General features: G+C 39.2%; 1 protein-coding gene across 5 annotated transcripts in view; it reads left to right on the top strand.

Annotated features, from left to right (window-relative positions):
* The window catches only part of PTPN13 (protein tyrosine phosphatase non-receptor type 13), a 125,427-nt gene that overhangs the window by 93,598 nt on the left and 17,660 nt on the right, over positions 1–14,169 (top strand). For 4 of the 5 annotated variants that reach the window (XM_075751333.1, XM_075751329.1, XM_075751331.1 and 1 more), the window contains 13 exons: positions 806–862; positions 2,125–2,217; positions 3,545–3,652; positions 4,404–4,535; positions 4,915–5,381; positions 6,370–6,513; positions 8,465–8,558; positions 9,399–9,484; positions 10,340–10,493; positions 11,412–11,626; positions 11,714–11,812; positions 13,280–13,641; positions 13,831–14,005. In XM_075751333.1, coding sequence (XP_075607448.1) covers positions 806–862; positions 2,125–2,217; positions 3,545–3,652; positions 4,404–4,535; positions 4,915–5,381; positions 6,370–6,513; positions 8,465–8,558; positions 9,399–9,484; positions 10,340–10,493; positions 11,412–11,626; positions 11,714–11,812; positions 13,280–13,641; positions 13,831–14,005 — 2,186 coding nt within the window. The remainder of the gene's footprint in view (positions 1–805; positions 863–2,124; positions 2,218–3,544; positions 3,653–4,403; positions 4,536–4,914; positions 5,382–6,369; positions 6,514–8,464; positions 8,559–9,398; positions 9,485–10,339; positions 10,494–11,411; positions 11,627–11,713; positions 11,813–13,279; positions 13,642–13,830; positions 14,006–14,169) is intronic. The other variant, XM_075751332.1, reaches the window with a different exon arrangement.

The raw sequence follows: 14,169 nt of genomic DNA, 5'->3' as shown, positions 1-14,169 counted from the left end.
GGCATGCCATCTCTGTAGTGATTGGTTGCAGCCATTTATCGTATGCTTTTAGCTTTACAATTAATGTTATCGTGTGCTTACCCATAATCTTCTGGGCAGCAATTCTGATAAGGATCTTAACTACATGTCAGAAAGTCCTGCTGAATGGCGTTGCCTGTGCTGGAGGACACACATTCTTTGCATGATGAAACTCAGCTGAAACTTTAGGGTTCAGAGGTTTAGAAAAGGCCAGGATTGCTTTGTTAAGAAGCTTGAATAATCTTACCTTATTTACTTTCATAACTTAGTACATTTATTATTGTATCCTCTTTAAAGCATGGCTATATTTGCTTGGCATTGATCATTCCAAAGAAAATATAATTCTATATGCAAACCAATTCAAGCTCTTTTTTACTGCAGCAGCGTATTTGTTACTGTACAAAATCTTACAAGACTTGTGTTGGTTTATTAGGTTAGGCATATTCATCCAATTCTGTTAGAAAAGTTAGTCTTTGACTTAGTTTCTTAAAGATCCATTAATTTTATCTGAAATTAACAGTAGTTGTAAAGACTAAACCTCTGTCCTTTCTTTAATTTCCCTTTGCATGAGCTACCATCTATCTGAACTTTGAGCTACAGCCAAAGTACATGAGTAATTTGGATTTGTTAATCCAAAACTACTTTCATGTTTATTCATTTTTAAAAATAAGTAATCTGATATTGTGAATGAGCTCATGTATACTGTTTGAAGTCTGAAATACTTCCTGGTAGCTTTCATGTAAAAAAATAATTACAACAATGTCTGATATTACCATTCATGTCACAGGCGTTAGCATGAATACTTCAGGAAATCTTACATCATCGATGCCATTAAAAGAGAGTGGTAAGTTGATAACATGCTTATAGAATTAATTCAGTCAGTTTGTCACTGTTCCGTCTGTCCTTTTTCTTTGCTGTTCTTAAATCAAATACCTCTCCCATTTAGTTGGATAGGACCTTTTCCTAAATACAACTCCTAATATTTCTTTTAGATTGCTTCTTGGGGGAGATTTTGACATCTGTGCGTAATGTTTTTCAAATATGAATAGTGTCTGTTTATTTTGAGACTTGAGGGGTGCTGTTACCTAAATATGATGCTCTTCAAAGTTCATTCCTGTTACTTGTGAGGTTACTGGCTCTGTAGAGCCCAAGACGACTGTTATTTTCTTTTTAGGTCTTTTACTTTTTAGGTTTGACTTGGTTTTGTGAGAGAAAAACTCCTCTGGGTGGTGCAGTCTGTCGCACTTTCTTGAATCACTGTTTTCTGCTTGTATCCATGTGTAGAGCTCAGTAGGTTTCTGCCATTGTAGAATTCCGTGTTCCACTTCAGGCAACAGTATGCCAGGCACTCCAGACCAAACAAATTGTATCTTCTCTAGGTAGCAAATTGACGAGTTCAGACTTACAGTATGTTGACATTTCCTGAAGTTTCAGGAGATTGTTGGGTTTTTTTCCAAACCATGCTCCTTCTGTCCTCTTTAAGTGCCTGTGTCTACTTCAGCCTGTTGGGAATGCTCAGGAGTCACATAAATCTATTGTGATTTATCTATTCCAGATTTTGGAAGAGGTAGAATCAGTAGCCTGTGGAGTTGCAAATGACGAAATAAATTTCAACAAGATGGGTTTTAGTAGATGTTTCTAATATTGCTTGTTTTTTAATGAAGGACCACCATTAAGAGAACTCACTGAGTAACCTTTCAGTAACTTCATATACTAAGCCTCAGATTCACTTTTACCAATGTGCTTACGTTCTGCCTGCCTGAGCAGGGCATGTAAACACAAATCTAAATATTTTGCTGAGCTGTGACTAATAAATTTGAAAAATGTAGGGCTCATCTGTGTTGTGATTCCAAAACTATGAGACGATGCTATGTGCTTTTCTTAGGAGGAATAAAAGATTTTAACTGCTGAAGATGGGAGTGAGTTATAATGGTGGTGGGGATTTTTCATTTGGACATGGCTTGGAAGATGAAAGTTTGACGCGTGAGTTCAGAACAGCTTTTCAGGTTATCAGAGAAGTAATCTTCTTTAATGGAATAGAACTTCAAGGCAACCCTGAAGGGAAACATTCAGCTAATATCTGATCACGAAATGTTGGCTTTTCAGTTGACTCTCTGCAAACAACACCAAACAGAGTTGCTTCACCAGAAAGAGAGATCACTTTGGTGAACTTGAAAAAGGATGAAAAATTGGGCTTAGGTAAGTGGCTTTAAAATTGTTGTCGTGTGTGTTCATAGAAGCCAAAAACAAAATAAAGTTTTCAGGTCTGTATTTAAGTATTTTTGTAGGGCTGAGGAAAGCAGTGCTTACAATAGCTGGGTTTTGAAGGCATTTAAGATGCTGAAGCCTAGACTTGAGTAGTGCCTGCTACTGATATGTTGAGTGATGTTAAGCAAGTCTGTTTCTCAGTTTTTCCATATTGTAAGTGTAGGATAATATTTATATTGTGAGCTACTCATCCTCAAAGCTGACCTTTAAAGTTTGTCTCTGTGTTCAGGCACAAGATTTTTTGTCTCTGCAGACACCTTGCAGCTGTGACAGTTTTAAGGCTTTAAACAACAACAACAAAAAAGACATTATAAAGCCATTATGAGCTAATTGTGGAGTGGTGTTCTTACTCTTACAATATCATCAGATGGAACACTAATTTGAGCTTTAAGGAGCCTGGAAGACACAATATTTGCATTCCATTCCTCCTCCTACTACTGAGTTTTTTCATAAACCCACATAATTTTTCCCTGTATGAGTAATGAATAATTTTGTGTCAGTACTGTGCTTTAGGGAGGCTCTCTGAAGTGTCTTTAAGGACATTGTTCTGTCATTCAAAATAGGGCTGTTGTGTAAATTTGAAGAAGGGAAAAAGCCTGCAAGACAATAGTATTTAGTGTTTCTGCTGCACAGTAACTTAAGAGTTGACCAAAAAGGAAAGAAATTCATACGCAATGCAGCGTTTTTTCTCTTTCTTCCCCATGCAATTTGTGGTACTTTGCTGTTTCAGCTAGAATAGAGAAGACCTGATTATCTTCTATTTTCTTTTTTTTTCCATCGTGAACATCCTTCCCAGGTATACCTGGTGGAATTGGCAGAAATAGATTAGAAGCCTCAAAAGAAAATAGAGGGTTGAAAAACTCAGTTCTTAAGACCAGGGTCAAGCATCTAACAACAGAAAAAAAACAGAAATTTTTAAGTAAGAGAAAATACATTTAGTCTGGTCAGTGAACGTACATTTAACGTCATCTGTGTGTGTGTTTCTCTTGCCACAGTTTTCTTCTATAGTCTTTGCTGGAGTTTTCTGGGAAGCTAGCTAGACAAAGTCTGAATCACTGGCTCAAAAATAGAAAATGCAATAAAGCTTAATCAAAAAAGCTTTACCATTTACTTTCACATAGACTTCTTTGAGATGTATAGTTTTCTTTCACTTTACGTTTATTACAACGACCAAGTTTTTGTCCATTCTGAAAAAGGGACTTGTGTTGTTACACTGTTATCACTGACATTTTTTGCCTGCTTTGGGCCTTTTTCCCAGGCTTTCAAATAGTCGGCGGAGAGAAGACAGGGAAACTTGATCTGGGAATTTTTATTCATTCAGTTATTCCTGGAGGGCCAGCTGATTTGGAAGGATCTCTAAAACCAGGTGAGTAGTGTAAATAAGAAGAGGTGTATACACGAAAGAAAAAGCCAAACACATATGTAGTACCATTTTCATCTATGGCTGTGGGCATCAGTCCCTTACAAATGCTGACCTTCTGGATAATTTCTGAAAACTGATAATACTTCTTTGTTAAACTGTACAATACCAAAAATCATTCGAATCAAAGTAAAAATAATAAAGCTTGAAGTAGCAGAAAATTAAAGTTACATATAAAGATAATGGCTTTATTTGCTATTGTCTCTCTATAGATGCTTTGTAACTTCAATTTTTTAAAACTCCAAGTCCATACTTTGATTTCAGGAAAAAGTGAATGTAACCATATGGATACTATGGGAAGGGGGATTATTTTATTTAATATTGGCTTCTTTTTTTTTGTTCCCCTTTCTTTCCATTTTAGTCTGTCCCTTGAACTGAACTGCGTATTGGTTATTTCACTACTTAATTTTTTTGCTTTTGCATCTGTTTTTCTTACAGCAGAAGAGAAGGTAGAAATCATAATATGGAAAGGTTTGGCAGGCTTAAAAAGAGGGCATATTCGTAACCAGTTCTTGTGGTTTGTTTTGGGTTGGTTGTTTTTTTTTTAATTATTAAGGTTCCTTATCCAGCATCACTCAGATCTTAGTTATTTTTAATCCATGCATTGTGTAGAGATTTTCAGACCTGTACTCCACAGTCTCACTGATGAGTAAAAATGTAGATATTAGATTGTATCTGAAAAAACCCTTTTGTGCAGGAAACCGACTAATATCCGTAAATAGCACAAGTTTAGAAGGCGTCAGCCACCATGCAGCATTAGAAATTTTGGAGAATGCACCTGAAGATGTGACACTTGTTATCTCTCAGCCCAAGGACAAGCTATCCAAAGGTATGGAGAGAAATATTCCTTATTATTAAAGAGTTGTTCTTTGAGCACTTTGCCTTCTCAGACACCTTTTGTAAAGTACTTTCTGTATTTCTTTAAAATAACCTAATCAACTGAGATAGCTATAAAACATCACCCTAAGTGCAGTCAGTTGTGTTAGCAACTCCAGCTAGTATATGTTAAAAATCGTGTTCCGAGACTGAACGAAGAAATGTGTTATGGTAACCTTTGGTGAGGACACACCGGTTGCATCGTAAACAGAAAGTGTTCTGTGTAATATGGACACATAAAACCTTATGTGGTTGTAAGCTGAGAAATTTGTGTCATACTGCAGATAGGATGTTACCAGCTACTGATGACTGTCTTGTCTCCTGGTTTTCAGCATCGTCTAATGCTGCACACATCAGTAATGGAACCAGGGGTTATTTAAGGAGGCCATCATCAGTGCAGGACAATGAGGCAGAGTCCTCTTCAGAAGAACATAACCGGTCCCATGGTCACCAGAGGCCTGTTTCGGGGAGTTTGTCTGGTTTGTCGGGACGCAAGCGGGATGGAAGCATGAGCTCCCAGGATTCCAGAACTGAGAGTGCCAGCCTGTCTCAGAGCCAGACAGCCAGCTTCTTTGGCAAACGTGCAAGTGGTAGAGCCCAGCAGGATCCTCAGCATTACAGTGATTCCCAATCTGGGCTTTCTAAAATGAGTGAGAAGATAAGATCTTCATCTGACAGTATTCAAGCAAAAAACAGAAGGCCTGGAGTAGTGGAGTCTGTGGAATATTCTGACCGAGGGGATTCTGACATGGATGAAGCAACTTATTCCAGCAGTCAGGAGCAACAGCCAGCTAAAAAGGCATAGTGTGTTTTGTATGCATATTTCCCATCGGTATAATAGTGGTAGTGAAATAGCTAACTGTGGGTGTGAATACAGTTGAAAGGATGTGGAGGAAGGACAGCCTAGCCTGCAGCTTATCCTTGTAATGGCAAATGCTAATAGCTAATTTCTAATAGTTTGGTGATTTTGTTCAAAATAAATGGAGAAAATCACTCCTGTAACTTGAAGCAACTTGTCAGCTTCCCAGTGTCATGGGATGGACATGTTTTATTAAGGCAGATTATGCTTTGGGATGAACATATACTGCACTTGCTGATTCTGTAGAAAACCTCCTTTTGAGTCTGTGTTTGTCCAGTATGATCATAGTCTAGTGACCACCCCTAGAGGTAAGTTTATTCACCTGGCAGATAAATTAAGTTTTTCCTACATTAAAGTAGTAGTGATGCACCTGAAATGGGTAGCAGCAGAACACATTGTCTTTTGGGATTGATCTAATCCATGCAAAACTGCTCTTGGCTAGTGAAGTTCAGCAGAGAGCCATGCTCTGAACAGAGAGAGCTTGCTGCTTCACCTTTCCAAAAGTACACAATGGCAAGTACTACAAATTAATTCCTAACTTGCAGTGATTCCTCCTTTCAGCTCATGGAGGTTATTCAGTCAAGTTGTAGCAGCTCCTGTAAATTAATCCAACAGACCCTAGGCTGCTGTAATACTGAAGTAGTATAGTTTCTATGTTCTGTGACCAACTCACCACTTTGAGAATAAAGGCTCAGCTGCTGAAGACCAAGCATATTTCTGTGCTAAACCTGTTCAGTGGCAGCAATGGAGGAGTTAAAGCAATGAGCCTTATGAGTCTTACTATTTGGTACTTTGCCATGTGTACTCCTTTTGGCTGCATGTGACTCAAAAACATACGCTTTAGGGTCTTAACTGTAAACTTCGGTTCTAATGGCAAATCATTCTCTTTTTGTGTTTTTTGTTTGTTTTGTTTGCTTTTTAAATAAAGGAATCTTCCTCAGCGAATACAGCACACAAAATGAATTCTAAAAAGGTTACTGCAACACTTCTTAAACCTGGAGATATCTTTGAGGTTGAACTAGCCAAAAAAGATAACGGCTTGGGAATAAGTGTCACGGTACTGTTTGACAAGGTTTTTAGATGTTTTCTCTTTTTCTCTACTCCCAGCAACCCATTAAATTGCTAAATTGTAAGGAAGCAAAATATTTTCTGGAGTCACTGTTAAGTATATAGTTTTACTGATGTGTGATTAATCTTACCAAAGCTGAAAAGTAATATTATTTTATATCCCTTTTCTTGTCATCTGCCTTTTAAGTAGCTCTTGTTTGTTGTTTTATGGCGGAGCCCCAAAGTCCTAATAGAATCTTACCACGGATGCTGCTTTGTAAGTACAAAAAGCAAGATGGTCTTTGTCCCTTGCTACTTGATAATGTAGCAAATGTACAAGGGAGAGAAATAAGACTTATGTGACTGGCATCACAGGCAGTGGAAGCAGTAGTGTTACTTAAGAGTATCTATGTATGTCCATACACATATACCTTATTCACTGTTCTCCCTCTGCTGGATAAAAGGCAGAAAGCAAAAAACTACTTAAATCCAGATAAGACCTGGCTGACACTGCTTTCTTGCAATACAAGACAAAAATGTATTTTTAAGGGACTAATTGGGCTATAAAATTTTCAAGGTAGTTTACATTTAGGGCCTGCCATACTGCAGAGTGGCACTTCAGGGAAGAAGAGAATGATTTATAACTGAGATGCACACTTTTTTTTTCACTGCTTCTGTTCTTGTATTGAGTTCAGAAATACATTTTGATATTTTAATATTCAAATATTGTCTTTGGTTGGTTGATTGCTGGACTACCTGGTAATTTGAAAAAGGAAAAGTTGCTTAAATCATAACAATAGAGAGCAGTTAGCGGCTGTAGTTCAAAACTGGTGGCTTTCACTGACTGTACATAAAATTAAGTTGACCTTTTCCTAAATGTGGCCATACGGATAGACATGTAGAGGGAGTCCCAATTCACAAGCCTAGCACTGTTTTCATCTATATGGCTAGTATTGTAAGAGAAGCAGAAGAAATTGTATTATTTTAACATCCCAGTCTATTCAAAGTCATATTGCTTTGTCAAGCTTATAACTTGAGACAGCTGGAGGAACAAAGGTTCAGCAGGAGTTGGTTATTGAATACCATGAAGCCTGCTCTATGCATGCATTGGCTTTGTAGAAAACATTAGAAGATGCCAACTGATGCAAAGATTTCTCTTAAAGGATGACCAAGTGGTATCTTCATTGACATTTCCTTTTTCAACCTCCATTCAGCCCCTTGCAGTGCTATCCCATACAGTGGTGAAAAGAAGAGGTGTACAATTAGCATTGTGTTTTAAGTTTTCACATGTAGTACTGTGTGCTTTGGGCGTGTAATTGATGCACTGTTGGTCTCCCTGTTCCCTCCATGTTTGTGGAGTAGCACTGATAGTGCAGCAGTGAGCCAAAATCATAGAATGGTTTTGGTTGGAAGGGACCTTTAAAGATCACTTAGTCCAACCACCCCTGCAATGAGCAGAAGGAACACCCCTCCAAAAACGATGCCATTTGAACTTTAGCCAATTTTTTCAGCTTAGACCTTCAAACTTGTATGAACTGATGGAAAGCAGCACTCCTTAGTTTCCTTTTACATCAGAGAGGGTGTATTGGAGTAGAACACTGCATGGGTATGCATGTTCTGCTTTGGCATGCTGTGCTCCACACATCTCTGAGCTTTGATATCCATGCAAGCATGTAAAGTCCAGCATAATGCAGATGTGTTTCTGCTGAAGGACGTTTATTTGTTTTGTGTGCATTTGCATTGTGATGCATCATGTTTTTACATTTCTCCCACCCCAACTTCGTTTGTAGTAAATTGCATGACTGCGAAAACATGCTTTGTGTAATATTTTGGTTTTGATAGTTTGGCTGTTCTTTTTACAGGCCAGTAGCCCAAGTGCTTCCTAAGTACAGTTTTCCTTGTATAACACTGTGTTTAATTACTAAATATTCTAACTGCAAAAAGACTAACAAATCCTATTTTTGCTTTCCATTTAGGGTGGTGTAAATACTAGCATAAGGCATGGTGGTATTTATGTGAAAGCAATTATTCCTAAGGGAGCAGCTGAAGCAGATGGCAGAATAGAAAAAGGTAGTATTTCTATTCTTTCTGTTGGGATTCTTAATGTTAAAAAAGGGCAGATAATTGTCTGTGGTGGACTTGATAATACACTGTGGCCTAGAAGCTAGGAACTCTGTTTGCCTCCTTTCATTGTACCTTTTTCACTGGGAAGAAGAGCTGTTCTGCCAATGCAGTAGCTTGGAAATTGTCATTTTAAATATTCTCTTGATAGTTAATTGTGCAGGTGAAGATTTTAAAAAAAGTGTAGAACAACTGCAGAACCAACAGAAAACTGCTGAGACTGTGGAGGGGGAAAAATAGGAGATAGGCTGCAGGACTTCCCCCGCCCCCCCCCCCCCCCCCCCCCCCGCCTCTAATGCAGCCTGTGTTAATGGAGAATACTTCTCTGTTCCAGCCATGGAGAGAGAGAGCTTTGTATTATTTGTGGCTGCCTTGCTTGGCATGCTGGGCAACTCAATACAGAAAATCGCTGTAATTGTTACGGCTTTTCTTGTCTGTAAGCCAGGCCACATTCTTGACTGAAGTGAGAATTCCCACTGTAGACTGAGTTGTTTTTAGTAAAGAGTCTGAGCTTTATGGCAGGCTATCATTCTCATGGTTCATGCTGGCTTTGACATGGGGTTATCCCATAGAATCATAGAATCATTTAGATTGGAAAAGATCTTTAAGATGAGTCCATCTGTATACTTTAGTTGCAAAGTTCTCCTCTTGACTCAGAGTGTGGAGGGGAGGGAGAATGTAGTTCAATAGTTGTCCTCGTTAGGTGAGACTTGAAGGTTTCTGTGCATCATACATGTTTTATAGATGTTGTGCCTACTTTTTCTTAAATTATTAATCAATCATTTGTAGGTGACCGTGTGCTCTCTGTCAATGGGATTAGTTTGGAAGGTGCTACCCATAAGCAAGCTGTTGAAACACTGAGAAACACTGGGCAGGTAAGTGGCTGGTTCTACTCCTACCTGTAGAACCAGATCTTCGTGAGTGAAAAGAAGTAAAGGACCATGAAGACTGGAATTCTCCCCGGTGTCCTGATTGCTTTAGGTGTGCTTTTTTAGACTCCTTGGCTTCCAGGGCCTCAAGTATCACTGCCCCCCCAGTGAAATTCTGTCTTCGTGTGTGGGTGAGAGGTCTGCATGGAATTGGTTTCTCCTTGTCCCTGGGCTTCATAGGAAGAAAGCCCAGGTGCGTGGGTTAGAAAGCAGCTGTAGCAGCATGCTACAGATGGGTCCTGAATCTGAACCACTGAGGAGACAAGGGCCTCCATATATGTAGCTGTGTTTGCATGCTGTGTCAGAGCTTTACTTGAGTCTTGGCCTTTTCGGATAGCGCTTGATTCTGTCAATGATATCTTCTTGTTTAATAGTCCTATTTATGGCGGCTGCTTCATATGTAGAAGTACTTCCATGCCTGAAAATAGCCAGTGAATGTACACATTCAGAGCTGCTAAGGACTACTATTTGTGTTCACTTTCTAAATTGCTTTTAACTCTTCCCTGTATGCAAGTGAAAATGACACTGTCTTTCACGTTTCTTAACCCCCTCCCAGCCTTATTGGAAGAAAAACCTTTCTTACTCTGCTTTGGCAGATACCTTGCAAGTCCATTAGTGTGTTTTGGAGTTTGTCACTTACAGTCCTTAAAATGAGGAACAAAGGGAGAATGTATGGGGGGGGAGATGTCTATAAAGTTTGCTGCTGAAAAACTTACGACCCTGACAAGTTAGAAATGTACTGTAGACTGTCCTGTTTTCATGACCGTTGCCAGTTAACTGGAGAATGTTTCATCTCTTTAGGTGGTGCATCTGCTGTTGGAAAAAGGTCAGCTTTCAGTGGCCAAGGTTCACGCTCCAGTAACACCACAATGCACGCCTCCAAATCAGGTGGGGCAATGTGAGCCACAGGAGAAACCAGCGACAAATGCCAAAGATTACAGCTTTGTCACTGCAGGTCAGGTCACATAGGAAAATTGAACTTTCAAAGCATCCTTTAGTTTTTACAATATTTTTCTTGAAATCTTCTGTAGAATAGAAAGACAGGAGAAAGAGCTGGTAGGAAACTATACTGAGACGCTGCACATAATGCAGTCTCTTCCTTTTTGTGCTGCTGCATTTAAGATTTCCTTTCACATCTCTGTAACTTTGTTTAGTTACTATTAACTGTTTGCTCTCTCACTGTTCCTTGTTGTTTCCCAATTTCATCACCCTTGCAGGCCAGGGCTATAGCAAGGTTGGAGTAAAAGGGGTGCTACTGTCTCTGGTGATGCTAGGAAGTGCCAAGGGGAGGTTAAGATACTCATATAAAAATGAGAGCTTCTGTAGGTCCTGCTGTTCCTGTCTTTGGTGAGAGAAGACATCAAGAGCTGGATGAAGAGAGAAGGAGGATTTGTGCAGCTGACTAGAGGTTGTCCATATTTCAGCTTCTCTTGCTGGACACCTCCGAAAGTGGAGGGAAGCTTACCCAGATGGGGAAAATACTGCAGATACCTTTTGGTCTTCCTGCATGGGATTTATCCTGTCTGCCAGGAAGTCCAGTCACTGCTCTCACTAATGTCTGATCAGTGGCCAGAAAGGTTGTGTCACTGTGTGCTTTAACAGACTCCTTAATGGACTTCCTGGGGAACAGTGTTTTGGAGACACTTTGACTTTCTGTATAATGGGGATGTTGTCAGGGCAAGCCAGCAGACTGAGAAGTCATGATTGGGTTTTTTGTCCTCTTTAACTTGGAGGGATCTTTTAGATAATGCTTGTGTGTAAAGAACCTTGTGAGGGGGAGAGTGTGCATTGCCATGTCTGGAGTAAGAGCACTGGACGCTTTTTTCATGGCCAGCATACTGCAGGAAATGATAAGTTAATGTTTCTTTTGCAGAGAACACATTTGAGGTAAAGCTGTTGAAGAATAGCTCAGGCCTTGGGTTCAGTTTCTGCCGTGAAGATAACCTTACCCCAGAGCAAATGGGCTCAACTATTGTGAGGGTGAAAAAGCTCTTCCCTGGGCAGCCTGCTGCAGAAAGTGGGCAGATAGAAATTGGGGACGTCATTCTGAAAGTGAATGGGGCATCGCTAAAGGGTTTATCCCAGCAGGTTTGTATCTTAGAAGTGAAACTCATGCTGTGGTTGTCCTGCAAGTCTTGGAGACCTGCATCTAATAATGAATTCCTATGATCATAGGAAGTCATCTCTGCTCTGAGGGGAACATCTCCAGAAGTCTCTCTTTTACTTTGTCGGCCACCATCTGGTATACTACCAGACATCGATCCTTCTTTGTTGGTAAGGTGTATGGCATATGATTATTTTTTTAGTTGCTATTTGAAGGTTCATTTGTTCAATCTGGTAGGTGGGTTAGTTAAATGCAAGATGCAGATGGAAAGATGGGCAGGGTGCTCACAGAAACGTGGTTATTAGAGTAAATCCCTCAGGAATGTACTAAGCATTTTGTGGAAACGTGAAAACAATGCAGGGCTTTAATAATTTTTTTTCCTCCATTTTGTGGCTTAAGACATTGGAAATTGGCAGGGGTTTCTTTGCAGCCCAATGGTTTGAAATTGATCCCAAATAGAAATTGGATATTTCTGTAAGGTACGTGAAGAATAATCTGCGAAACACCAATTTGTCTGGTTTGAATGCACATAAAACCAGGAAAAAGATTGCCATATTTACTTACTGTAATTAGAGGCATCCCAAAGAATATTTTCAAAATGCTCCAATAAGTAAATCACAAGAACAAAAGGCCATTTTAAGTTACTTTGAAGAAGTGGGAATTAAATGTGTTTCAGCAAAAGAGAATGTAGAGGGGAATTTGCATGAAAAGTAGGCTTTCTATAATACAGAAAAGTGTAAAACTAATGGAGGCAAGTCTTCAATTTAAGTTATTTTAATATCCTTTTCAAACAATAAAAACTATTCCAGTCTGGTGACAGAAGCTTAAATCTACAAATACAAATTTAAGTGAAGTTAAAATTAGACTGAGAGACACAGAACTGAACAAATACGTAGTCCTGTAACAAACCCCTTAGTAGTATGGAATAACTTTAATAAACCATCGCATATATTAAAAGAGAAAAACCAGCAAAAAATGACAAGTTTTTTAATAACATTTTCACAGATCAGTGCGTTCATGAACACAAGAATCTGGCCGTAAAAGCATACATGAAGCTTTTAAACTTTGTGCATATGTTAGCAGACACATCATACTTGGCAATATGTAGTTATAGGCAAAAGTGTTCTTCATTCTCATGGGAGTTAATAACTTGGCTGAATAGTCTCCGTTTGGTGTAAATTATCATAGTTTTTGTAGTCTGTTGTGTAGCTTTTTTCTTGAAAGCTTCTCTGTTTCCCTCCTGTATGAGATTAGTTTGACTTCAGGTACACTGTAAGCGTCAGCAGTGTGTTCTGGTTAGAAGGGATTTCATGGTAATTGCTTAGATGACTGCTGGGCATAGCTTAAAGGCATCTGTTAGTAGGCTCTCTGAGGCTAAAGCCAAGAGTATATTTGGTTTCCATAGATGAATTTGCAGTTCTTTAGCAGTATAAGTTTCAAAGTTTTGCATGCTTTGTCTTGGCCAAGTTGCATTGAACTTGGTGAAACTGTGCTATGATACATTTACACAGTTGAGGCAACATCTAAATGGAAGAAGCCACTGACTAATTGGTTTTGGTAATTTTATGCAGTCTTTGCAACTTTCTTTTGTCATCAAAACTGGAGTTTGATGAATTAAATGTCCTTACTCTCTGTAGACTCCCATCCATTCACCCCAACAAGTATTTCCAGATGTCAGCAGAGAAGTTTCTGGTCCATCAAATGGAGAACAAGGTGACAGCTCAGATGAAAATGAAACTACTGATCTGAGCAACAAAAGGCTAAAATCTCCCTCTAGAAGAGACAGCTACAGTGACAGCAGCAGGAGTGGTGATGAGGAGGTGATAGATTCACCAGCACAGGTGGGCCTTGGCTGGAATCCTGCACTATACCAAACTTCAGATGAAGCTGTGACACAGGCACATAGTCAGTATGAGGCACACAGTGGTCAGGAGGAGGCTGTTCGCACCATCTTATATTCTGATCAAGAGGCTCCTAGCAAGTCAGAACTTGAGGACAGGTATGCTTTTCATAATGATTCTTGTAGTATTGCAGAAGGTGTTTACAAAAATAGTTTATTGGACCTATTTATAGAAATGTTTTTTTTGTTTCACTTTTCGCATAAAGTCAGTATTGGCCCATATATTAATTTATGGGTGACAGCCCTGTTGTACAAGCTGATCCTTGTTTTTTGTTTGTTTACCTGTAGTAATCTGCCATTGGATTTGCCGTTGATCCCAGCCTGTAGAACTGTTCCTGAAGTTACCACATCCATTTTAATAAATGACTGTTATGCTACTCCTGCTTCTGAGCTGACTCCACCCTTGAGAGGAATGGATTCATTACTCAGCCAGTTGGAAAAAAGTGCTGAAGAATATGAGCCAGTAATTTACTACTTCTGTCTTTCAGAAGCATAAATGTACCTAGTGCTGTGGCCGACTGGAAGTTGGTTTAGCCATGCTATTGGGAATGACTGGATAGATGTTAGGCACGTGAATTTACAAATAGGGTAGTTACACATTATATATTTGCACTAACCTAGGCATGT

Source organism: Balearica regulorum, chromosome 4, assembly GCF_011004875.1.
Source record: "Balearica regulorum gibbericeps isolate bBalReg1 chromosome 4, bBalReg1.pri, whole genome shotgun sequence".
Taxonomy (NCBI): domain Eukaryota; kingdom Metazoa; phylum Chordata; class Aves; order Gruiformes; family Gruidae; genus Balearica; species Balearica regulorum.
Note: the sequence above shows the minus strand (reverse complement) of the source record. Positions and strands in the feature narration are given on the sequence as shown.